This window comes from Cololabis saira, chromosome 16 (genome assembly GCF_033807715.1).
Source record: "Cololabis saira isolate AMF1-May2022 chromosome 16, fColSai1.1, whole genome shotgun sequence".
In the NCBI taxonomy this organism is placed as follows: domain Eukaryota; kingdom Metazoa; phylum Chordata; class Actinopteri; order Beloniformes; family Belonidae; genus Cololabis; species Cololabis saira.
In genome coordinates, this window is record NC_084602.1 from 16082925 (window position 1) to 16109046 (window position 26122).

Below are 26122 nucleotides of genomic sequence, written 5' to 3' on the forward strand. Positions count from 1 at the left end.
AAAAAAAAATAACAGGCTTTTATCTAAAACTGCAGTGAAACTTTCAAAATGTGCAAAGTTGCTTCCTGTCACTCATGCATTTGACTCGATGTTCTTACCTAAAAATAGGTGTGTGTTGTGGGTAGAGCCGGGACAAAAGATCAGCTGAAAAGGAGTGTCTGCGGGTGGAAAGCGATTGTTCTTGGAGCTTTGAGGAGGATCCCAGCTCAGGGGACTCTGGAGGAAGAATCTTCTCCAACTGTTGCAATTCTCTCTTAGCATCCAATAAATGTTGCTTATTGGCGATTTTCTTCAGCTGGTACTGAAGCTTTTTCCGACGGATGCGGCTCTCGGCGCGGCAAAGCGCGTGATGTTTCAGCATCTCATCCTGGGCTGCTTTCTTCCTGGCCCGGACCTCTGGGGGGGGAGTCTCTGCTGTAAGATCTCCTTGACTCCTGAACTCCTGAGCCATTAGCTTCTCCAGAAGCGGAGCAGGGAAGAGGTCCGCCTGAACTCCAGACTCCTGGGTGGCTCTTCCCTCGACAGTCTTCAGCCGGTGTTTCTCCTGCAAAATCCACTGCTGGACTGAACAGCAAAAAGACAATAAATGAAAACAACTTCCATCAACATACTTGTTTTGAAGTCTGACTCATGTATGAACAGGTAAAACCATAAAGGAAGTCATCAACAAGAGCGCGTACTCTCACTGTGCTGCTGTCGGAGGTGGGCTTGCTCCCTCTCCAGGTCCCTCTCTCCCCGTCTCTGCTCAGCCTGAATCTCCCGTCTCAAACTCTCCACGTAGCGTTTCTGCTCCTCTACACGCTGCCTGGCTGCCGGCTCGTCAGAGGGAGCGAGACAGCCGCCCGGCTCTTGTGGGAGCTTTAATCCGTTGACACTTATTAAACAGACACGAGACACAGAGATGGAGAAATGATGAATAAATAAAGCAGTTATTCCAACTCACCCAGGTATAATTTGACGGCTCCAAGTGCAGTTCGACAGATGGAGCAGCGGGTTTAATGTGAAAGCTAATTTAAGCAGTAACTAAGCAACTCCTCGGCCTGAACTGTAAACAGTTCACCAGGACGGTCCGAGGGGTGGAGTGATCATGGAAACAATCTCCACCAATGGGAATGAAACATGCATGAAGAATTGGCCCATTTCTGCAGCATGAACACGGCTGTAACTCTTAACTCTTAACATCTGCTGCGAGCTGGGGGGTTAACAGCACACTGTACACCAGTGGTTCCCAACCTTTTTTCTTTGGAGTCCCCCATACTTGTGTCTAAGACCAGCGAGCCACCCGCCCCCAAAAGAGTTAAGTGATTCGTTACAAACCTTTAATTGACATTAATTATGTTTTTTTGATACATTTCTCTTGGTTTACCCTGTATACAATATCTATGCAATATCTGTCTGTTTACCTCACACACATTCTACCTGCTTTTTTTTCTTTGGCACTTTTATTTCCATCGCAATTTATATACTGTCCTGTAATTATATATATATATATTTTTTACTTTTTACTTTTTTACCCCCTTCCCTGCATGTGTGCGTTAAATTACTGCTGCTAACATGTTAGTTTCCCCATTGAGGGAGTAATAAAAGATTATCTTATCTTATACATATGACTTTGTTTTTTTTTTTTACTTAATTTTGTGTCACCAATGTTTAAAATCCGCACAAAAAATAATTGCAAGGACATAAAAATATTTTTTTTAAATGCCTCTCAATATGAGAGCGAACATTTGTAACATTTTTCCTTTAACAACCTGTCGGAGTAGTAGTATGATTAAATATAGAATAATTATATAATACGTTTTTAAGTTTTTATCCTGCTAAATAACTTAGTATTTTAAAATGACCAAAATATATTTCTAAGTGGGTTTATACAGACTTGGATTACTGTATTCCATTAGTTGCGTTATTAGGATTTTTTTTATTTATTTATTATGCACAAATATAATTTGTAAAACTGCATATCCTCAAAGCAGACAAAGTTTCGCGAGATCTCTGGGGGGGCCCAGAGATCTCTGGCGCCCCCCCAGGGCGGGCCCGGACCCCAGGTTGGGAGACACTGCTGTACACCACATACATGTGCTGAAAGTGATGAATGTTGTCCCATGACAAAGTTTTCAGTCTTTACTTTCCTGTTGGAGGGTTATTATTTACCTGCCGTCATTGCTGACAGGGCACACGTCCCCGTAGGTGCAAGCCACGTTGCCTTCACTGGCCTACGGACAGCAAAGACAAGGAAATAAACCCACATTCACATGTACCACAAACAATAAACTCTCTCCTTTCAGAATGTAAACAAAACATCAGCAACAGCTTTATTTAACCACCCGCTTCGAAGAAAAGCAGCCCCGTCTGTATCATGAATGTGATCTTAATTAAAAGGATCATACTCCTTTTCAGGGGAGCGGTACCTACCCGCCTGCGCTCCCGAAGGACCGCTGCCTCTGCCGGGTGGTTGAAGCGGAACTTATGCACCCCTCCCAAGGTAATCACTGTCCCTGGAGACAAGAGACGAGTTCGTTATCACAAGCTGTGCTCAGCCTGTAGCACTGAGTGGATAAAAGCTGAGGACACAACCCTGTATGTGCAGCAAACACACTCGTGTGGGTTCATGTGTGCATCCACACATTCGTCCTTGGGACAATTCCCTGCATATTTTAATGTGTGGAGTGTAAATATAATTTCATAGTGACCTAGATCTGACAATTAATGTTTCTGTGTATTATATATATAAAGAAGTATCTGCACACTAATGTTAATATAAGACGGGCACATATTCCAAGTAAAGTCAACAGTGTTTTCTTTTTCCTGTGAAAAACATCCGGTCTGTGTCATATGTGGCAGAAACCTCCACTGAGAGGAGACAGAGTGAATAAAACTTGCTTTTTTTTGTTCCTTTCATTTTGAACTGACATGAACTGACCTTGAGCCAGTCTGCAGGGCTCGGTGACCTCTCTGTCGTTGAGCAGGCAGATGCAGCCCGGCCGCGGCCTCAGCGTTACCACACCCCCATGGTTTTCAATCTCACAGCTGGCGCTGCCCTGCAGGACTATAAAGAGAATTCAGAGACACGTTCACACATTTTGATATAGAAAGGTGGGCTGGTGCCGCCTCTGCACTGCTCAGTGCAGCATTTGCTGAACAGGTAACTGCACATTTAAGGTTTCATTACATATTCTCAAACAGAAGCTATAATTTAATGTATTCCCTCTGTGTCTTTCACTGAGTAAATTTAACATAACAGTTGAAGCTCTGCCTTTACATATTGTATGATTTATGAATCTTTAAGGCTCCTGTCTCTTCAATAATCCAGTTTGGAGAGTAACTGATACCTATTTGGGGTTCCTCAATGTGGTCCTGAGGTCCAATGTACGTAACTCCCTCCTGAAACAAAATAAAATGAATATACAAGTTCACACACAATAACATAACTTCTGTTCAAAATAGGCTCAAACTGAAAGGTGAGATGACAAGAATTTCACATAATGACTTCCTATGAACTGGTTTTTATTCTAATCCTTGCCTTAAGCCGACTAAAAAAAATGTTTTATTAGCTTTTCATCCTCCTGTAGAGAGATTAAATGGCGTCTGATATGTCGTCAGGACCACATGTGCTCTCGAGTGGCCGCAGTGTTCACTTACAGGCAACAGCGTAATTGTCAAGCCTAAAGGTACGCTTGTCATTGTCAGAATCAGGACAGCTTAAGCTCCCCTGAGTCCCAGCCTCAGAACTGAGAGCGTCTTATCCAACCAGGCTTTGTGCAGTGTAGAAGAAACGCACACACCGACACACACGGGAAGAGAAACTGACAGGACAGTGGGAAGGCAGAGTAAAAGGAGGAGACAACAGAAACGCACCTTTTCTCAAGAGTTTTCGAGCAGAACAGAGAAATGGAAGTTATGAAGAGAAGAGGAGGAATCTACGTAGAAAAACAGAGACGGTTTTAGTCTGGAAAGCTGACAAGAAAGAGAAGCTTGAGATGTCTAAAGTGAGAAGTGAAATCCAACCATAGCTGTCTGTGAGACTTTGCATCACATTGTTCATGCAAATGTGAGAAATGCAGGTTAAAAGAAACAAAATGCATTAGCTTAAACAACTAATCAGATGAACATTATTTGGATATAACATTTATCTCCTAACAGCTAAACAAATAAACCAATCTGTTGACGGTAAACTACCCTGATTCCAAGCAAATGAAGAACAGCGACCTACCCTGAGGTGATAAAAGATGACGCCCGTGCTGAGAACGTCTCCGTCCAGGGCAACCAGATGTGGCTGGAGCGAGTTGATGAGGAAGCCGGCCCGGTCTCTGTTGATGTCCATGCTGTACTGCTCCAGCAGCTCCTGTTTGTCCCTCCAGCTCTCTGACCAGTCCTTGGTCAGCTGTTCCACCTGCGGCAGGGGGAAGATCAAACCTGATGAAAGACGTTCCACTGAAATATGAATAGATGAGCAGCTGTGAATATGCGTTGGGTCCATGTTACCTTTAGTTCGTTCTGCAGCACGATTTCAGAAAGACTGCCATCCCTTTCATCACTCAGGGAAGGACTGGGATTACGTTGCTGTCAGTCAAGAGGATAAAACATGATCAGTCAACATACTTTGCTAGAAGGGAAAATGTTAGAAAATGACTGCCATGCAGTCTTTGCCACTGAGGGGATTGAAAATCCCACCATGACACAAAAGGATTTGGCAGAAAAACTAGTAATCTCTTGCGTTCAAAGGCTTACGGTACTAAGGAGAGAGTCTTCTTTTTTTTTGGTGAGGAGTAAACTCAGTAGGGTGTACTCCTCAGAGAATTAGAGCCATGCTCTAGTGATACAAGGTCATACCAGTTCGAAACTGAGCAGCATGCTCTTCAGTCGTTCGATTTCCTCCCTCAGTTCCCTGATCAGACGAACATGTGCATCCTGCACAGAAATCAAATCACACTCTTAACCCACTAAAACATCTCCAGAAGTGGAACTGAATAAATCTTTGAATTCCACTAAACATCCACAGACCTCATTAACCCGTGGTTTGTTGACAATGTTCCTGGCATGGGCAGCGTAGCGTAGGGTGCTCAGGGTCTCGTTGTAGCTGTTAGCAGAGGGTGAGACCGCTAAAACACACAAACAAAAAAAACACACACACACACACACAAGAGACAGAGGAAGACAGGAAAGCAGCAGCAGTGAGATGACAACTCTCCAGAATAATACTCTTCAACTTCAGCCATCCATCGTCTCAACAATTATCAGGATTATTAGCTTCAGTTTTCATGAATAATACTCACTTGCAATCATAATGGTCTTGGAGTTGCCACCCAGGCTGTCTTTCAAGAGCCAGGTCAGGACTGAGTCTCTGTAGGGAATGAAGCAGTGCCTCCTGCCACCTCCACCCCCCCCAGACAGGGAGCTGCTGTGACTACCCACCGTGCTGCCGTCCCCCTCAGAGGCCACACTGTTGATGCTCTGACAGCTGCTTGACATCTGGGAGTTCTGGGCTGCGGAGGCAGGAGTCAAAAGATTCAGGGACGTGCAGGGAATATGATATGAACGAGGGAAAAGATTAAACGTAGAGTGAAAGAAGTCGGTCTCAATAAATAAAAAATAATAAAAAATAGATTTTCTTAGATGTGATCATTTCATGTTTCAAACTAAATTCTAAAACAAAATAATTTATTTACCAAGAGCAGAAATGACGATGCCTAAAGTGACCAGCGACTTGTTGATGTTGGAGCCCTCTGTCAGTCTGTCCCTGCAGTAGTTGGGGTCTGCTCTTTCACTGTCAGATACAACATAAATATTACATGAAGATCCCCTTATATCATGAAAAACATCACCAATAATACTGAGAATAACATGTAAAGCAGGGGTCTCCAACTCCGGTCCTGGAGAGACCTATCCAGCATGTTTTAGGTGTCTCCCTGCATGAACACACCTGATTCTAATCAATGGTCGTCATTAACTTGTCATCAAGGTCTGGCCAGTTCTGTTGTTGACACAGCTCCTTGTATCATGGTGTGCTGAAGCAGGGAAAGGATAGGGGCCCTGGAGGACCGGAGTTGGTGACCCCTGATGTAAAGTGTCTGGGATTCTACATGAGGGCAGAACTGAACCTCCACTAGGGGGCACTGTAGTCAACGACTGATTCACAGGACGGCATCTCACCTTCCAGCCAAGTCCACCAGGTTGATCTTACTGACAGTTTCTGAAGGAAGGTTGTTCTCTAGGATTGCCTGCGAAGGACAAGTTAAGAATTGTTTTAATAATTTTTCAAAAGGCTGAGAAAAAACGGTTATGATGATAACATTAGTCACATGACCACATTCAGTGTGCTGTGAGAGAGATGAGGACCTGTGTGTACTGAATGGTAAAGATGGCATGAGATCTACTGCTGGCATCGTGGTTGTGGGTTGCTGCCGTCATGCGGTTGGCAATGCCTTCCTCCAGGAGATCCATGGCCTGTTTGCAGTCCGAGACCACGTGCTGCGACAGGTCTGATTGGAGACATGCAAGTCCATCAGAACACCGAAATCTGAACTTTCTCACAAATAAATAGAGCTAACGTCTCACGGCAACCTTGAAATATTCATTGATTTGTCCAACTCCCACTGGGTTTGAGTAATATCCCATTAAAGTAAAAGCAGAACCCGGTTCTAGCACATGACATACAGCTATTAATTTGTAATTTTCTAAATGTCTTAAAAAACAGGGCGAGAAAAGTTCATAGGCAACAAAGGACAGAGTGAAGTAAATTATCTCTTCAACACCTTCCAGGCATGAATCCTAGATGCCCACGGAGACTTTTAATACTTGAAGACTCTTTTTACTTTGTTACCCTGTCAATAAAAAGCTATTTTAGACCAACATGAGCGACGGTCAAAACATTGTTTTGGATGGAAAACTACTACAAGACACGAGATAAGCTCTTCAAATCTTGGATAGTCTGTGTGTGTGTGGGGCGAAGTGCTCTCCTTGGAACTACGAGGAAATGACTTCACTTCCTCTGGTCAGATGGGATTTCTCCCGATACGGACAATGAGTGGATGTGGAGCTTTAAACACAAGAGAGCAGAGCGGATGGGGCGCAGCACAGCGGGGGGGAAAAAGGGAAAGGAGGGGGAATAAAAAAGGAAAAAGGATGAGATGGATGGGGGGAAAATACTAAATGGAGTTAAAAGATGGATCCTGGTTTAGATGCAGGAAGTCAGTTTTTTAACCTGATCAAAAAAATTTAACAAGGGAATAAAATCCCACCGGTGACCACAAACCACAGTTTCATAAAACAAACTTAGGCGGCATGCGCGCCTTACTTCAAATACTGCACACCGTGATCTCATGTTCTGTTTCAAATTGCCAACAGCTTTTTTTTTTTATTTCCATCTTTACTCCGTCAAAGTGAAGACAGATTAAAGATTAGTAATCCAACAGGATGTTCATTACAAGGACAAGGCACCAACTTACAATTTGTAAAAAGGATCAATCTAAAAAGCCACATCTTTTCCAGTAAATGATTACATAAAATTGACTTTTTCTAACATAAATTTGGTCTTTATTCTTTTAGAAATTCATCTGCTGAAGTAAAATGTATTGCAAGTACCGAGACTCGTACTTGAATTATTAATTGCAATCGTGCTTTGAGTTTTTGAAAGTAGACTCATGAAGTATGTAGGAGTATTTGACGGAATAAAAATAAATAAAACATCACTTGGCTTTGGGCTCAGCGAGGGGCGCAGCAGTTAAGTACCATACTCCATGAATCCGATTCTTGCTAAAATAAAAAACTGCTTTTATACCGAATTCAGCCCTGGGAACTAAACATTAAGCCGTCTGTGCAGATCAGGACTCGAGGCGGTTGCAGATCAGCCTCTGCAACAGAGTGCAGCTGCAGCGGCTCCAAAGACTCACCTTGGACGTACGGTCCTTTCTCAGGATGCTCTCTGACTCTCAGGGACGACCTCTTCTTCTGCTCTCCTCCTCGCAGCAGGTCCCTCACACGTTCGTTGTAGATCTCCAAGAAGCTGCAGGTGAAGACAAAATCCTGACGTCAAACATCAGCTTGGACCAGGGGTCTGAAAAGGAGTCTTTAATGTTCACTGTATCTGTGTCAAAACTGAGACAATAACGACCGGTTTCCTCTGAGTTAATCGTCGTGTTTCAGGGACTTTAGATTTTCAAATGCACAAGTGCTTCATTATTAATTTAGCATTACCTTTAATCGGTTCAATACCCCCAAAATCAATTCTTACATTGGATTCTGTTGGCTGCAGCTGTGTAGCATAACGGAACCATAAACGTATAATCCAAACTTTAATGTCACAAGCAGAAACATTTCAACCTACCTGATTTCTACCCGGCTGGAGTTCTGTCCATCAGGAAAAGCATCTTCAGCACGGAAGAGACCCTGGACACAAAAAAATGACAACAAATTAACTTTCCCTTCCAGCAATTGCTCACATAAAAAGGGAAATCACTTCTGACTACAAGAACTGTCATCTGTCCTACCTGGCAAATGCGAGGGGTCAAACCGATGGAGTCCTGAAGAAAACAACAAGAACAACAAAAACCTGATTAGTATGATCATTCTCATGTAGACTTGAGTCTTGTACACATTTTCTGACTATTTTGGGCCTAACATAGCAGCCCTTTCCTCCATTGTGGTGTGTGATGTTAAGATTTTAAAAAACAAAACAAAGCATCAGGCGATGATTACGGCATATCCTCACCGGTGTTCCCATCATGGTGTAAGTCTTTCCAGATCCTGTTTGGCCATAAGCAAACAGACACACATTGTAGCCCTCGGAGGCTCCGGACAGCACCGACACACCCAGGTCCTGGAACACCTGAGGAGACCAGCACACACGCCTCCATCACAAATGTGCAAAGAAAACCCCCATAAGTAACTGGGTGAAGGACCACATGTGGCTCCCTGGACTGTTTGTTTGTTAAATGAGAGAATTATGGATATCTTGTCACAAGAAGAAGGACTCTGTAAAAACCTCCACCAGTTTTCATGCCTTCCTGTCCCCAGACAGTAAGTGTGTTCTTGGGTGCTGATGACGAGTTTGTGGTGTTAACAAGTGTTTTTGATTTGAAAAGCATGATGCTGTTACACGAGTGTAGACTTACACCAAGGTTTCTAGCTCTCAAGGCCGGTGGGGGGGTATTGTTGCTTCTTGACTAGGTGTTTTTGTAAGGAGTACGGAGGTCAGCTAATACTCTGGATAAAAAACCTTACTGAATGTGTAGTTGAAACAAATGTGAGAGTAAAAGGCTGAAAATTTGACTTTGTCAAGAGAACAAAACTTGCCTCAAAAGCACAGTTCTGAGCTGGGGGATCCTGGAAAAGCCAAACTAAAAACAATCAAGTGAAGCCTCTTGTTTTTCTTTGTCTCTGTTCACATCTGAGCCACAGACTTTGTGTAATCAGTTATAAAGTCTGTGATTTCAGCTGTAAACGCTGGAGGCAACAAGCTCAAGGCCAAAACACAACCACTTCTCAGACTTGTCATCAAAATCATTCTCAGGCTGGTAAAGACAACATTGCTAATATTTTCGCCGGTCCGCTGGGAAATCTTCTGTCCTGGCATTCATGTGGGCGTTACTTTGACTGATACCAGCCACCTAAACACTGCTGAGGACAAGCACACCCTCCCATGGCAGCGACAGTCCCTGACAGCGGTGGCCTCCCCGAGCTGGATGATGTACCAAGCCACGCCGCTAAAAATGTCCAACACTGGAATAAAGACAACAACAGGAAAAGCAAGAGGCCAAGTCAGCCTCCCAGCAGCCCTGATCAAGTTCCAGATGAACATCTGCAGGATGCAGAAGGGACAGAATAGATCCACTGTGACCACGAAGGATCTGCTGCTAACATGCCAGTCCAGAGATCGTGGTATAACCCCGGAGATCTCACCTCCACGTCCTTATGGGTGGAAACTGTTTGGCACCAAAACCAGGTCCTAAACCTTCCTGGGCAGGTGGTTTTTAAAGCCATTAGGCAAACACATTTATAGTGTGAAAATAAGTGTGTAAGTTTTCTCCAACATGTCTTGTAATACCACTTTGTTCCACTAGGGGCGTACTTCAGTGTTCCCCACACCTTTCCTGTGATATGCTGCCCCCTGTAGTAAGAAGTGGTATTGCTACATAGATTGGCTTTATTGTTGTTGGCCTGTATGAGAAGTTTAATCAATCGTTTATTGTCATAAGCTTGTCAATCCTTCACTTGTACCATCGAATATCAACAGAACTTAAATCTGGATATTGATTATTTAACCTCACGTGGAAGAAAAAATTTAAAATATGTCCCAAGAAATGACAAATCTCATCCCTATCAGAGATTTCTCTTCATTTTTACTCACGAACTCATGACCCATGACATTGAACATAACCTAAAACCTCCTGATGACTCATTATTATCATTATTTTTTATTTAATGATGTATGTATATTCAAGTCCACATGTATCAGTGTACCAACCATGTTTTCTTGTTAACTTACTCATTGCAAATCTATGTTGCAATGAGCAACATAGATTTTTAAACCACCAATTAAAAAAGTTATCAAAGCTTGATCATTTTTAGCGACAATTTACACTAAGATAAATCTTTGTAGTTGTATGATACTGTAAAGTTTTCTCCTAGAAACACCCTACATATATTATCAGTACAAAGAAAATGAACCCACCATATGGGCAGTCTGGCTCTGAAGTAAACGTCTTCACAGCTGCAACCTAATCTAGAGCAGACCTGAGACACAGCACATTCTCCTTCAGGAACAAAACACCCTAGGATCAGTGAGGGGTCTCCCTTTCCCAGGCTCTGGACTCAAAACTGGAGCACCGACGGGCTGATAGGTACACACAGGACTGAGGAGGAATGCTATCAAAGCTGCTCCCACCTCAAAGAATCAAACACAGGAATAAGTTCAACATTCCTCCTGTGTGTGAGCGTCTGTCTGTGTGTTTACCCACCGGTGTCAGGGGACACGAGAATCTGGAGCTAAGCCTGAGTATACTCTGGGTTTACCAAACGGTGGGAATAGGTTTAAACTGGACGTGGCTGACAGGGAAAGTTTTGGGCCTCGGGAAAACATCCTGAATGTCTTCTCTCGAGACTGTGTGAATCTGTGTGGTAATATTCCACCGTCCCGAGTTTTCTCAGAGAAATTAAATGTTCAGCACTGACATGTCGGAGTGACCCTTCAACAGAGAACAATGTTTTATCCATCAAAAATGACCAACTAATAAAGTCAAAGCCAGCAGGCACACCAACAAGCAAAGTTAAGTGAAATGCTTAACGTTTAAAGTTTACTAATAACATGTTTTACAATGTTTATTGTCAACTGAACAGACAAGAATTTCTACACACTATAAACGCAATAGCTATCTACAAAAAAAGACTAATGAAAACTACAATCAGGTTTTCATTTCAAAGACAGTTACCACGAGCCGGCCATGTGGCGAACCAGACACATGCAGCGAGTAATAGTGGCGCCACAACCTCATTGTGCCATTTTAAGTTAAGTTAATGTGCAAAGTGTGCGCTCTAGACTTTTCAAAGGCTTGGACAAAAAAAAAGTATGATTTGTGATATTAAAAAAACAAACTATACAAGAAAACGTAGATGTGTATGCAGAAGAGTATCTGAAAATGATGGTAGCCAAAGCACAAAGCACATCTTTATGCACACACACGTACTTATGTTTATATCTTTTTATGAAGAGCGACAGATCATTTGGAAGTGAGAGCACCTCACTCTCTGCATCTGTGACTCAATAATGGGAATGATCAGTGCAAATGTCAAAGCGTGCAGCCCACTGAGGTCCAGACCACCAACTGTTGCCCCCTGCCTCTTGACTCAAAGGAAGCTTAAACACGAAGACAAAAAGCAGCAGCAGCCCCGTGTTGTCTTCATCCTACTCTTCAAAAAAACAGACAGACACTCTCTCCTCTCTCAGACACAGAGAATCAATACAGCCCTTGTTAAAGTTGACCCTTTTAAATTCCCTCCATGGGGGCTACAACAAGGCGGAGGGTCCCCTCAGGCTGTGCATAAAGAGCAGGAACTACACTTCAACTGTCTGCTCCTTTCAAACTAACTGTCTCTTTTCTTTCCAATTGTGTTTCACCCCAATCTGTTTCAATTCTTTTTTCTTTTTACTAAAATACATGTTTTTCTTTTTATTATTTGAAAAAGTACTTTTAATGACCTTGGGGGGAAACAAAACTTTCCAACCTCAGGGTGATTAAAGCAGCGGATGAGCTTGCAGAGATAGTTAAAGTCAGGAAAGATTAAAATAATACCGTTAATTATCATTACAAACGCAAAAAAAAAAAAAGAGTGAGTTATCTGTGCTCTGGTGCTCGGCCTGTTTTACATGGGCACAGTGTCCCACTGTCACAAAGTGCTTTCACAGTTTGGAACACCCTGCAGCACTGGGGGATATTTTAGGACTAACAAAGCAGGTGAGGTAAGAGACATGTTGCATTGTGGGTAAGGAAATGGGCTCCAGACTCAAATGAAGCAGGAGAAACAGGCTGGAGATGAAGTTGGGCCGCAGCCACGGCGAGAGTGGAAGCTGGTCAGAGTCCCGAAAACACACATGGGGCAGACTAGACATTTGCATGTACAGGAAGCGGGCCACTGCACATGCGTGCACATGCGTGCACATGCGTGCACATGCGCGTGTATCTCTGACCAATTCAGGGGCTGAGCGGAAACAACATGAAAAACAAGAACAAAAGCCCCAGAGTGTACTTCCCTCTCAAGAGGAAAAAAAAACTGTATAAACAGCCAAACAATCAAAAAGGGAAAAACTGAATTTAGATGTTGTTCTTGTGCAGGAAATGGAAGTAAAATCCATCAGGTTGAAATACAGAGGAACAAAACAAGGAGACCAAGCAGAGGTCTCTTCTGGACTACAGAGTCAAGAAGATAAAATAGAAAAAAACAAACAGCAAAAGAAAACGCCTGCACTTTAAACGCAGATAACAAGTTGTTGTTGTCATCATTCAGTCATGCAGGAACATTTACAGGGAGATAATTGGTTGCACAAGACACATGTGCACGCCACGCGACTAGCTCCTAAAATAAACATTCAGTGACACAAACTTAAAATGAAGAAATGTCAAGAAACCCTGGCAAAGAACCTGCGAGCCTATGTGCTAAATTCAACACATCCTAACACATCACTTCAAATCAAGTGGTATTAGAGGAAAGATAATTGGCTAAACGGGCAAAAAAAAAAGAAAAAAGGATCAGACTTTCGTCTGAAAATATCGTCTGAAACACAAAGACCTGCTTACATGAGATCCAGACTGTGATAAATACTGCGCTCCAAATTAGTTTTTTCAGACATGGAAAACATTTCTTTCCCCATTAAAAAGAGTCTAGTTTGGTAGCAGAATGGTTGAAGGAGGTAAAGTGTTTGATAGATACTGATAAAGCAGCAATCTCAAGATAAAAACACAAATGGAGAGTTGTGAGACTCTCCACTTGTGACGTAGTAACCGTAATCGGTGGCTGTCGACGACGCCAGCTGCTGCTCTGATTTTCTGTGAACTGTTCGACACTAAATCCTGTAAAAGCGCAGTGTTTTGGTCGTTTGTGTAAAATGTTGTCAAGGGTGATGGCCGCAGGCCAGCCAATGTAAAACTCTCACTTTATAACTTCCCATGACTTTAGCCAGGTTTGACGACCAAACGCAGCAAGATTAATTTCCCCTGCAATACAACTCTCTCTGGGAGGATGCCACCGGCAGCAGTTCAGAAAAAAGGACTTAGAAGTTAAATTAAGATACGACTTTCTCCCACGTTTTTTAACCCAAACAAACTCTAATGAACTGAAAAGTTTAAGGTCCCTGTGCAGCTGCAGCGGGGGGGCGAGGGGTCGCTCGGTTCCAGCCCCACACTTTCCAAGAGGGTTACACAAACACAACAGCTGGGCCCAGAGCAAAACTAAATGCCTTTGTTTAGACGCAGGATCACAAGAAGAAGAAAATGTCACAGGAGATCCTTGTCCTTCCTGCAAGGAATCTGAGTAACATAACCAGAGGTGAGGGAAGGAGAAATGTGAAGACAATGAGGACAGGGTTGAGGATACAGGCGGGGAGACAGAAATCACATGCGGCCAGAGGAGACGGGGAGGAAGCTGTTTGGCCCGAGTTCAACAATGCTCTCGTTTGTCACACTTGGACAGAATTTGTAGGTCAAATTAGCATGGAAGAGCAGGGGGACCGTCAGAGAGGGAGGAGGGAGAGACAGAGATGTGCAGGCCCAACAGATTACCCATTACCCACGTCTCTCCACATGGGAATGAAAGACATCAGAAACCAGGAACGTGAGGCAGGGGAATGGAGGGGGGGGGCGCCCCAACAGTGCATTCCACTTTCAGCATTGCAACGGACCCTTGGGCAAAGGCTCCACTTAGAACAAATAAATAAAACCATATCTGGGAAGGCGTAGGAGATTAGTTACTCCCCCCCCTGCATGTTAAAGGGCTGGCCCCTGGAACGCTGCAGAGCTGCACATCGTTGCAAGATGAAATGACTTCTCCAGCCCTCTACTGATGGAGGGCCTTATGTGATCTGGTACGCCGGTGTTGTAGAAGGTTTCCACGCTGGAATGAAACTAGCGCGCGACATGTAAACATTGGCAAGTATTCAACCACTGTTTATACTCCAGATTAGGTTAAAAGGGTAAGTACCAGAAAGAAATAGAGAGGAAGCTGCAACGGAAGAACAACAAACATGTTGGAAGTGATTCCCTTGTCGATAATGGCTCCTTTTTTGGATATAGACCTGATTCCTCAATGTTGTACAAATGGATTTTACATTTCTTTAGGTGGTAATGTAACAGAGATAATGAAAGTTACTCAAATACTTTACTCTAACTTTTCTTCTGTGAAACGTCTCACTGATTCATCCATCTGCAGAGTGCACAGTAAGTGTCTAAGAGAAGATTTTATTCTCAATTTTAAGTCATCTTTTGAGACGTGCCTCTATCTAACCACATTCAGTCTCTCCGTAAGCATTTAGTTTGATCCTTTGTCTCAAATAAATCATATCTCACACACATCACAGGTGCGGACCTCATACTCCTTTGCTAGCAGCATGTGGTTTATTTGGCGTCCTGCCAGAAACAGACTTCTCGCCGTCGCTCCGACCATGTGTTGGACGACAAACTGTTCGCATGTGTGAGGAGCATGAACCCACTACACAGAGACTATTATTCTCCGCTCCGAAACACCACTGACACACAAACCCAGAAACGCTGCGACCCACCAGACCTCGCGACGCATTCATGGAGTCACAGAGAGAGGAAGAGAGGAGGAGAGAGAGGAAGAGAGAGGAGCAGAGGGGAAAAACCCCAGTGAGCTGAAGCCGTTCGGTAATGAAAAGAAGAAAAAGAAATTGTGCTGTTGAATCCTCCGGAGTGACGTCTTTACACTGAAATTTAACTGTGAAGAATTACTTAGTGAGGCAGCTGTGACTTTGGCAAATGGGAGCTGGGGGCTGCACAGGCACATTGGCCCCCCAGCCCATTCCCCCTCCTGTCCTCCCTCCTCCTGCACTGAAGGAATTCCCAATCTAACTCTCGGCCCCTAATCATTTTCTCTCGCTGTTCCCCGTCGCCATCCACACTAATATCAGCTGCTTCTCTTCCACTTTCCTCTCCCATGTTTCTAGCTGTCAGATGTAATGAAAGAAAAGAAATCTTGGGGTTGGTCTTATTAAATTGTGGAAAAACTATTAATTTACCCAATATCTCAGCCCCAGAGAAATGCTGCATTTAGACGAATGGTCCAAACTTCAAGGCTGCAATAACTCAGCGGCTGGTTTCCATTACGGATTATGACTTTCCCTCACCTGGCAGGGCCATTCTCCCTCCTCTGTTGTAACGTTTTAATTCTCTTCATGCCCAATAATAGATCATTAAAGCTGAATGGCTCACCCTGTAATTCAAGTTTTGTTCTTGTGGGGAGCTTTAAGAGGGGGGAATAATCCCATATCGGTACTTCACAAATACAGTTAGAGATGCAGTTTTTTCCTCCCCTGTGCAGCCACCACGGATGTAAACCCCAATGAGTATCTGGTGTGAACCATCCATGATGTATGGACATGTCTGATGGACAGTAGAGAGCAGGAGACGGGAGGGAGCCACCGAAGCTGGAGGGAGGTGAGTGGGAGCTGAGTCTGGTGAAACAGGGCAGAACTGGAAAAGCAGGAGTTAGGGCTGTGCGATTAATCGATTTTAAATCTAAATCGGATTTATTAATCACAATCGATGTTAAAAAAAGGAAAATCGGAAAATCGATTTTCCTTTTTTGCAGCTGGCTGCATTACAGACAGAGCTCGTCTAGTCATCTTTGTTTGGTCAAGAAAATTGTAAATGTCACTTTACTAAACTCAAGGAGGATTTACAGTATCTTTCAATTGCACTTCATTCCCAATAGGGAAATTTGTTTGCTATTTTTCTTTAAAAATAAAGATAAAATATTTGAAACAATTTATTCCATTGTCTTTTGTAGTTTTACCAAAAAAAATCGAAATCGAAAATCGGTTTTTCAGAGAAAAAAAAAATCGGGATTTTATTTTTGTCCAAAATCGCCCAGCCCTAGCAGGAGTTAACATCTCCCTTTCCCACAGCTTTGGACCGTCTCAAAGTCAGTTCATGGCTTCTGTACGAGGCCAGCGTGGCTTAAATATCATCAGCTGTCCCTCCGGGGCTGACTTCTTGTAGCCCAGAAATTTGTAATCTAACAGACACACCCACGTTACATGATGCTCCATCCATTGATTGAAAAAAATAAATAAAAAGATGACAAGCAGCTTAAGAAGAACATGGAATACTGGTTTGAGGAGAGATTTTTGCATGAGAATCGCCTGTCAACCACACCTCTACAATGTAAAGAGGACCAGTAAACATTCCCATGTAAGGGGAGTTTCAGTGCAGGTCACCCAAACATAAACAATGAATGCAACTGTCTTTCATTCACCTTCCAACTGTTAAACCATGCAGGAAGCTGCAGTCTCCAGCAAACTACAACTTATTTAATCTGATAAAAGACAACTAAATCTCCACAGCAACTTCAGATCTGTCTTTTAAATGTAGTACGAGTGAAATGAATGGGGCAACAGAAACTAATGCCATGACAAAATTGATGGTGAATATATCTGCCAACTCAACTGGGAATTCAAACAAGCCCCTCTCTGTTCTTAAATCCGTTTATCTGGTAAAACGGTTAAGAATAATTCCTAAAATCATAATGTCAACCTGCCAATGCGCTCCATTAAAACTGGCTTCCTTTTTCTGCAAAACAAACACTGGACTTTTCTCCTTTCTTCACTATGTCATCGGTAGATTCACCCTTCGTCAGAGAAATCCGCAATTTAAATATATATTCAACTATGAATTTTGATGGGCAAACTGCTGACGTGGTGATATACAAGATCCTTTGTTAAAGAGACAATTCGGCGGATTCTTTTGCTGAGATATGAGGTCAGATTTTAAATCCCGCAGCTCCACCCTTCATCGGTGCCCCGTCACCCACCCGGGGTCATGGGAGGAATGCCTCGCGGCAACCAGGCCACTTTGAGTGGACACAAAATCTGCTGAGGATCCAACAGCCGGAGCCAGAGAGAAGAGGAAAAGAAGAAGTGCTCTGTCTTCTGCTGTTTTATGCACAGAAATGTGGTATTTCATACAAAGACCGCTCTGACAAGAAGAGAGACAAACCCCATCCACTCACAGTAGAAGATGCTGATTTAATGTAAAACCTTTTATTTAAATGGTTTTGCTTTTTAATCATACAATCAAAACATAAAACAACCAGACATCTTAAGTTTAAAAAAGAAACTATATGAAAAAAGTTTGGCATTTGGCACCACTTCCTCTTGATCTGGAGCTCATCTTAGGTTCCAGTAACATTCCTCCAATCAAAACAACACAAAGATATCTAACCGCCCAATCACAGACAGGACATGAAAAGCAATCTGACTCCAGCCACGCAACAGGGTAACAGATGGAGCTGATATCATATCCTCAAGTGGCCATCTGTGTAAAAGCGTGCAACACACACAACTCTTGTTGTGGTTTGTCCACAAGGACAGCGACTCCTCCGAGGCTCTTCTTTTGGAGATTTAGTCGGCCATTTGTTACGTTAAGGCTGACGTTTGTTCAGCCCCACACACAGACACGGCCTTCATCCATAACAGGTTTAATCCCTAACAAATGACCAGTAATGCAATGATGCGTGTTCATTTAAAACTAAAGATAAAGCAAATGACAGCTGACTATAAAAGCACTATATGAATCATGAGAGAAACGTGAAAGAAAATGAATGTTTGATGCTGAATAATACACATAAAGGGATGAGGTTAGCCCCCCCCCCCGGCCAACGTCTGGCTCGTGAAGGGCGTGTATCTGAACTTCTGTGAACTGGTGAGGTCAGTAAAAGAACATTTCAGTTCATGCAAACACAGTGAGATAGGCAGTTAGGTCATTACCTCCTCCTGCGAAGCATAATGAGGGTCTGCAGGGTCCACGGACCAGTAGCAGTAGTCAAAGCAGAACTCCAGGAGCTTCTCCCTGGAATCTACAGTCCCCTCTGTACGTCCATCCAGCTTTGGAGAGAAAACAGAAGTTTAAGTCTGACTACTTCTACTTTACTTAGCATGTACTAAAGTCTTTTTTATTCACACAGTTGGATGGTATCAACTATGTTAAACAAATACATAAGAAGGGGATTGTTTTGCAGCTCTTTTTTGCAACAGCCAATGCAGCACTGCACATGGACAAAATATATATGTATTCGGGGAAAAAAAAAAAAAAAAGTTGTGAAAAAAGCAAGCACTAAAGCGTTTGTTTATGAGACTACCAGAGTGGAATTGCAAGCGAGCCGTTTCCATTCATTAGCAACGCACTTACTCCTCATTCAGTCCTTTACTCGCCTCAGCGCATTGATACCTGCCTCCTTTCTGCTTACTGCGAGAATCACGGACTGAGGAAAAAACAGCACAGCAGCATTTGGTGCCGCTTCTCAGGCTGGAAAACTGTCCACGAGCCGAGCATTTATTCTAAACCCCTGCAGATAATCTCAGTTCAATGATGTTCTGTGTATTGGTATAATTGTTTTATTCCTTTTATTGAGTATCTGATTAGATACCGCACGTCATATCTGCATAAATCAGGCGCTTCCAATCGAGTTTGTCAGAGTTTTGGAGATATTAAGGTCTTCTACTAACTTAATGATGGGAACGTTGTTAGATTTATGCTGCAGTAGCTTTCATGAACACTCTCCTTGCACATTATTCTCAAAGACAGTAATAAACAATAACCTGCTAATAATGTTCTACGTGTCTGATTTTTTTTTGCTAAAATTGTAAGTAGTAATTCAGCAGATCTGGGGTCATCCTGAAATATTATGTTAACATTGAGTATGTGCAGATTTCTAAGCAGAGCAGCATAGTTGCAGCCAGTAAAACAAACACTTCAGAGGTAGATTTATTCTACCAAGAGGGTCAGGAGAGCAGACAGTCTTCGCTCTTATCGATAAAACACATCTTCCACTGACAGCTGCATAAGCCAGGCTAAACTCAAGTTTTGAATTATTCTCAAAAAAATTGGCTCCTCTCCAAACGTGTCAACATAACCCCTCTGCACTTAAAGGAAATTAATAATAGCAATGCAGTGATGGATGAGCCAAGAGTAATACCAGCCAATGGCAAATGTCATGACCCTGGCTGCAGCCACTGAAATAATGCAAATCTGACTAGCTGTAAAACATTACGCTTTAACCTTTATTGTTGCGCTAGTTAAGATCATCAGGTTTTACAAGTCTCGCTCTCATTGATTGAGATTCACTGCTTTGAAAAAAAAATCTGTGCTTTAAACTTTCTGTCTCAGATTCTCCCAAACTGTCCCACTTTCCACAAATAGTGAGTCCTATGAGACCCGTGAGAGCCTCGGAGTCTTAATCCCTTTTCACTGCAGACGGCGGCCATATGTGACTCATCTCTTGTCACGTCATTTGCAGCTGATTTCATAGTCGCCAACCCAACTCCTCTGTATGCATTCAGAAATAGAAATGTCAACACAAGGAAATCTTCTTAAAATATATAGAGTACTTCATGGGCATAGGGATTTGAAGTTAGACTCCTTCAACTTTTTCAGTATTGCATGATTTTAAAAATTGGAGAAGAACATTTTTATTCATATACGTACTCGTACTTATATCAAATCAACTGAGTTTTGCCAACTCAGGGAATCAAACTCGCAATATAAAACAGTGGAACATGAAGAACCAGAATGTCTGCAGTTGACGTGGCTCAACCAATCAGACGGGTCTCCTCAACTATCTGACACAGCAGGTTGGTAACATCGTGAAGTATCATCTTACAAGACCATGGGGCACGCATAATTATTTCCAAATGGGAAAAACCTCCATGAAACGTAAAAAAAAAAAAAATAAATAAATCCAAGATCAACTTACACTACAGACATCACAAACACTTCTTAGGTTGCAAGTAATGAATAAGTCTGGAGCCAGATGGCACATTAAATCCCTTTTTAACATTAAAGCGTCTGGTTGTTTTGTTGTTTATTAATGGGGCGGTTCTGGGCTGCATGTGCTTGAGGAAGGGAGTCTCAATTCCATGACTGTGTGGGATGAACATATAATAAACTGTGATAGATACCCTCAACCTGGTCCTGTCAATACACAAAGAATAAATACAAAGGTGAGTTTCTCTGCAGGAAGACTCACTTTCACATTTTGGATCCTCGCAAACTTTTCCTCCACTTGAACGGCTAGCCTCCCTCCTTCAGCACTCTCCCTGTGAAAAGGAAAAAAAGAAGAGGAAAAACGATTGGCTTCGCTTCAGATAAGCAAATGTGATGGACACTGATGAAAAAAGCAAAACCAAATTAGAGGAAATATTAACACATACTTCCGCTGGAGAGAAGTGCATGTAAGAGACGGCATCAGTATTGATCAGTATCTCCCACATTAAATGCAAACCAGACAGACATATAGCAAAAACTTCACTTTAGATTCATACACTGCATTATCATCTTGCACTGTTTCTAATTGGTTTAAAAGCCCTCTTTTTCTTGCAGCTGATATAATTGAGAGGGTGTCCACATAGATTTAGGGTAGTTCCCCTGCACTTGAAGCCCTCACATGACAGTTAACACAATGACTCTTTGTGTGCCTGCACGTCTGACCCATGAAATCGCCACGCAAGAGTACAACTGACCAGTTTCAGATTCAAATGAAAACAGAGCTCTGTGCTGTCTGCAGACTCTTTCTAGTGAGGCAGCTGAAGCTGCTTCCACGGTGCACGAATGTTCGAGTGTGCGTAACAGGGACCAGCGTGTCTTCTTGCATGTGTGCGTAAAACAAGGTCGACTCAGCTGAGCGCTCTTCAGCAGCTGGACCGAGCACGTCTGATGCAACACACAGGAAACTGGAGGCAATCACAACGTGGAGCTGAGAGAATTTCAATCTCCAAGAGCAATAATGATGCAAAGGCAAAGCCTGCCTGTGATGCAAGCACGGCATCTCTGTGGTGGGTTAGGGGGCAGACGAGAGGGCTGTTGTTCTCGTCAGCTCTCCCTGCGCTTCACCACGTGGAACTCATTTTGCCAACCCCAGTAGTGGCCCAGCCCAAAACCACCAACCTTCAATGTGCAGCTTTAGCCAGCATGGAAGAGAGGAGGTTTTGGGATGGAAAACTGTAAACTTCATTAAAAAGTGCTTTGATACAAGCCAGGAATGACACAGTTGGGTTGTTTCCTGCACATGTGAGTAGTCGCCCACATTCTGAGGGGCACCCCCTAAATCCAGTTGATCGACTAAAACAGAGACTAACACACTTGCATGCCGGGCCAAAGGAGGAATGCAACTGATCCGGCTGCTGGTAATGTTATCTCTGTCATGCTGCAGGTCCTTAGTCAAATATATGAAGGTAGGATACACATCCTTTAGATAAAGGAAAAAGGAAGAGCGGAGGACAGTGAGCACATCAGAGCCATATAGTGAATAAGGAAGGGTATATTTGCATGACAGTGACCATTTAAAACATAATATTCTTTTGTTATGCAAAATACAAGGAAGACCAGCAGAAAGAATCATTGTCCTGCCTTTGGTAGCCTGAATAATGCTTTGTTATGGTACATAGTGACAATCCTGCAGGAGTTCAAACACGCTAATACATTACTAAAGGACCAACACGCACAATATCTCCAGCCCTCAGAAACCAGTTATTCAACATGCTGTAGCAATTTGCCTGATAGTGTAAAAGCGTGCTCCAGTGGGGCAAAGAAATCTCATAACCTCCCTGCATTACCGTGCTACTTAAACAGATTTAAGAGCACTGTAAAATGGGGTGACTTTTTTCCCCCCATAAATGCCTCTGACTAAATAAACAGCGGAGGCAAATGTAAACAAAGTCTTTGTTGATTCTATCCGCTTTGTTTTGCATTATGAAATAAAGCTCATTATAGACTTGTGGTTTAATTGAATGCTCTGCTCTGGAACTAAACTCTTGGAACGCAATTCTTCCGAAGGAGATTCCTGCTTCTTGGTGTTTTGATGACGGTGGAAGGGAAATCTGTAAAACATGCTGGCCCAAAATCCTCCTCATGGCTCGAGGCGATTGCAAAGTCTATGGTATTGAATTGACATCATTTTCAAAGCCACTCTGTAAGCCTTCCTCATCTATGGATTGAGGCATAATCATCCTGGAAGTGACAGATTTATTCCATCAGTGATTAAAGGGAATCATGAAACTGATTAACTGTCCTCTGAGCAAACAGCGGGACCCATGCAGATGTCATCAAAATGTCTCGTAGAGCACAAAAGAACCAGCAGAAGCCTTCATTGCAAGGGTCATGGGTCATATTTGGTCTGAGGAAAGCTGTTCGGCTCAGTACAGTTGGCATTTATTTGGTTTCTGTCATCAAACATTAAGCATATTGGTTTTTGAACCCGTCTGTTTGTGTATCAAAGCCAATGATACGGTATGTTTAAAGTGGGCCAAGAAATACTAGAACCACTTGATTGGTCGACATGGACGTTCTCTTCCGTGTGTTTCTTCTTGCCAAAAAGAAAAAATATGATGCGCTGGACGTCCTCCACTATTGTCCTTTCTTAACTGAGTTGTGTTCCTCTTCCTTTCATTGTCTAGATCAGGGGTCGGCAACCCAAAATGTTGAAAGAGCCGTATTGGACCAAAAACACAAAAAACAAATATGTCTGGAGCCGCAAAACATGAAAAGTCTTTTACAAGCCTTAGAATGAAGGCAAATGGCGAAATGTCAAGAAAAAAGTTGAAATGTTGAGAAAAAAGTTGAAATGTTGAGGAAAAAAAGTCGAAATGTCAAGAAAAAAGTTGAAATGTTGAGAAAAAAGTTGAAATGTCAAGATTAATGTTGAAGTACAATCTTGAGAAAAAAGTCGAAATTTCGAGAAAAAAGTCGAAATGTCAAGATTAATGTTGAAGTACAATCTTGAGAACAAAGTCGAAATGTCGAGGAAATAATAAAAATTTCGTGAAAAAAGTAAAAAAAAAAGAGAAAAAAAGGAAAAAAAAGAAGAAAAAAGAGAAAAAAAGGAAAAAAAAGGTCAAACATTTTTGAAAAAGCTCCAGGAGCCACCAGGGCGGCGTTAAAGAGCCGCATGCGGCTCTAGAGCCGCGGGTTGCCGACCCCCGGTCTAGACACTGTAACCCGCAGGTATGACAGCTACAGATATCCAACCAACACACCCGGCAGTGGAAGACCCAACTAAAACAGGGATTAATGATCAAAACTGTGCCATACAGACCCAAACTAAGCTGTACCGCTCAGGAAAAGTGGCTTGAGGTTGTTTTCAAAGCTGCATACATGTAGTATGCAGTATGTACCGTATACTGATTCAACAGTCATTATTAAAAACATAGTATGCCACCGTAAAAACAACTACACCACCAGTTAGTGCCTTCTCTACCGTTGAGATTAGGCCTGAAACTTTTCTCCGGACATGCCAGCTATCTTCAACGATCCAAAAAATACACACCATGCCAATGAGTGATTCCAAGTTACCTATAGGAGTGTGTGAGGCTGTTTGTCTCTACGTGGTGGAACAAACAGCCCCAGGAAACGTTTTTTTGGCCCTCTTCCACATCTCTGGCAGCGCTGGATGTGACGTAGCCAGATGATTTTAAGTAATCAAAATCTAGTTTCCAGCAGTTTTTGGCCTCATTAATACGATGTGGTTGTGCAATAATATGACTTAATCGTTATGATTATGTATTACATAAAGGCTTTGCCTGTGAATAATCATTTGAATGATCTTGCACTGTCTTCATCATATGGCTGTTTTCTCAACAGTGGTGGTGCCAATTGCAATGATTTGTCAAAGATGGTTTAGGCCAACTTCTTCAACATTGAGATTTTCTTTTTTGCCGTTTTGAAGAGAGGTCTCACAGGAGAAGATATGGAGTTAAGAGAATTATGCTTATGCAAAAAACACCATTCAATGGAAACACCGGCCCACTGCAGCACTACCTTGGTCAATTTTTCTTTTGCACAAAAGTGTGATGGAAACACAAGTGATGATGGCCAGCCATTGGCTGAGCCGACTGCCAGTTAGAAGTCTGAAGACTAGCTATTGAAACTATGTCTATTTCTGCTGCAAAGTTTGACATTTCCATGTGGTGACTGGAGACCGAGTTGGTTTTGGCACTGGCTCTTACTGGTTAGTCAAGGAACTGCAATGTTTGTTCCTCCCGGGTTGGGTTCAATCCTGAAGTCAGGTTGTCAGTGCATGTCAGCTACCCTCCAAAATAAACTATCTAAGTAGAAAAACCATCCAGGTTCTTCTCACATACTGCATACTATATACTGCACTGGCAAAACCTTTATACACTAGTAGTATAGTAGTAATGGCAGCTATGGAAAAGTAAAAACAACAGAACAAAAGGAAAATAAATCTGTAGAGGAATAATAAGGACATAAACACTGAAATACAGCTTTGAAAAATATGAGAATAAAGACAAAACAAAACCCCAAATCAATCAGTTTGCTCTTATGTTCCAACACTGAGATCATCTCATACTGGAAACTATTAAACTATATTTACCCAGTTGTTAAGAGACTTTTTTTTTTAAACTCTGCGTTTAATTAAATTAAAAATGTTTCCTCTATTCACCACTGCGGATGTTTGTTGTTTCTTTTAACAAGTTCACCAGTCATTCATGAAAATGAATGTAAGTTAATGGTGATAGTCCTCGTGTACCAACACAACTTGACAGACAGTAACTACACATTAAATACGACCTGTAGCAAGAGATGAAAGGACCCCAGCAGTCATGAAGACACCCATTAAGTTTTGATCATTTACATCGTGGATAAAGGCTGATTTATGGTTCCGCGTTACACCAACGCAGAACCTACGGCGTAGGGTACGCGGCGACGCGCACTGTACAGTGTGCGTCGCCGCGTACCCTACGCCGTAGGCTCTGCGTTGTTTTAACGCGGAACCATAATTCAGGCTTAACGCGGTAACTTACCTTGAGTTGAGCGGACGGACCCGGACAGCAACTTTGACGTTTGCCATGTTTCAAACTCAACTGGAGGCTGGGCTGAGCCGGACCTGGTGTAAAGGTGGTGAGAGTAGCGTGTCCGTGGCGGGCATGGTGAGTTTTATCTGGGTTTTATCTCGGTTTTGGGTGAAGCTGAGAGCGTTGACTCCGCTCAGCCCCGCGTCCTGCCGTGCGGGAGCGCGCTGCGCGTCCCCGACCAGTCCACAGAGCTGAGACTTGTGCCGGACACGAGCAGAGGAGGAGGAGACTCTCCTCCCTCCAACTCCCATTTAAACATTTAAACCCGTTGTTACTATTTGAATCCCCCAATTGCATTCAAGATTTAATGTTTTATTCCCCCTCACAACTTATCTTTATCTCTCCGCCTCCGTTATGGACAGTACTGGAGTTGAGGGGGGATAAGGGGGGATGGCATCCCCCCCTAAAATAAAAACGGTCAAAATCATCCCCCCTGTAAAACTTCCATCCCCCTTTCCATCCCTTATGTCATTTCATCAATGAATGTGGTTTTACTGCTATTTCAACATTTAGAGTCATCACCAGAAAAATAAC

The 26122-nt window shown here is 42.8% G+C and overlaps 1 protein-coding gene across 3 annotated transcripts in view; it reads right to left on the reverse strand.

Annotated features, from left to right (window-relative positions):
• stard9 (StAR-related lipid transfer (START) domain containing 9) overlaps positions 1-25736 on the reverse strand; it is a 40116-nt gene extending 14380 nt beyond the window's left edge. For all 3 annotated transcript variants that reach the window (XR_009784277.1, XM_061744204.1, XM_061744203.1), the window contains exons 1-21: positions 25538-25736; positions 20749-20818; positions 18491-18607; positions 8708-8824; positions 8487-8519; positions 8324-8385; positions 7890-8002; positions 6337-6479; positions 6151-6218; positions 5667-5764; positions 5274-5483; positions 5002-5099; positions 4831-4908; positions 4483-4560; positions 4211-4390; positions 3330-3381; positions 2921-3046; positions 2413-2495; positions 2152-2213; positions 681-874; positions 99-564 (exon numbers count right to left, since the gene is read on the reverse strand). Coding sequence is in view for 2 of the 3 variants with exons in the window: in XM_061744204.1 (XP_061600188.1) it covers positions 99-564; positions 681-874; positions 2152-2213; positions 2413-2495; positions 2921-3046; positions 3330-3381; positions 4211-4390; positions 4483-4560; positions 4831-4908; positions 5002-5099; positions 5274-5483; positions 5667-5764; positions 6151-6218; positions 6337-6479; positions 7890-8002; positions 8324-8385; positions 8487-8519; positions 8708-8824; positions 18491-18607; positions 20749-20818; positions 25538-25584 (2495 nt within the window). In the remaining variant the exon portion in view is untranslated. The remainder of the gene's footprint in view (positions 1-98; positions 565-680; positions 875-2151; positions 2214-2412; positions 2496-2920; positions 3047-3329; positions 3382-4210; positions 4391-4482; positions 4561-4830; positions 4909-5001; positions 5100-5273; positions 5484-5666; positions 5765-6150; positions 6219-6336; positions 6480-7889; positions 8003-8323; positions 8386-8486; positions 8520-8707; positions 8825-18490; positions 18608-20748; positions 20819-25537) is intronic.
• Positions 25737-26122: the final 386 nt, after the last annotated feature.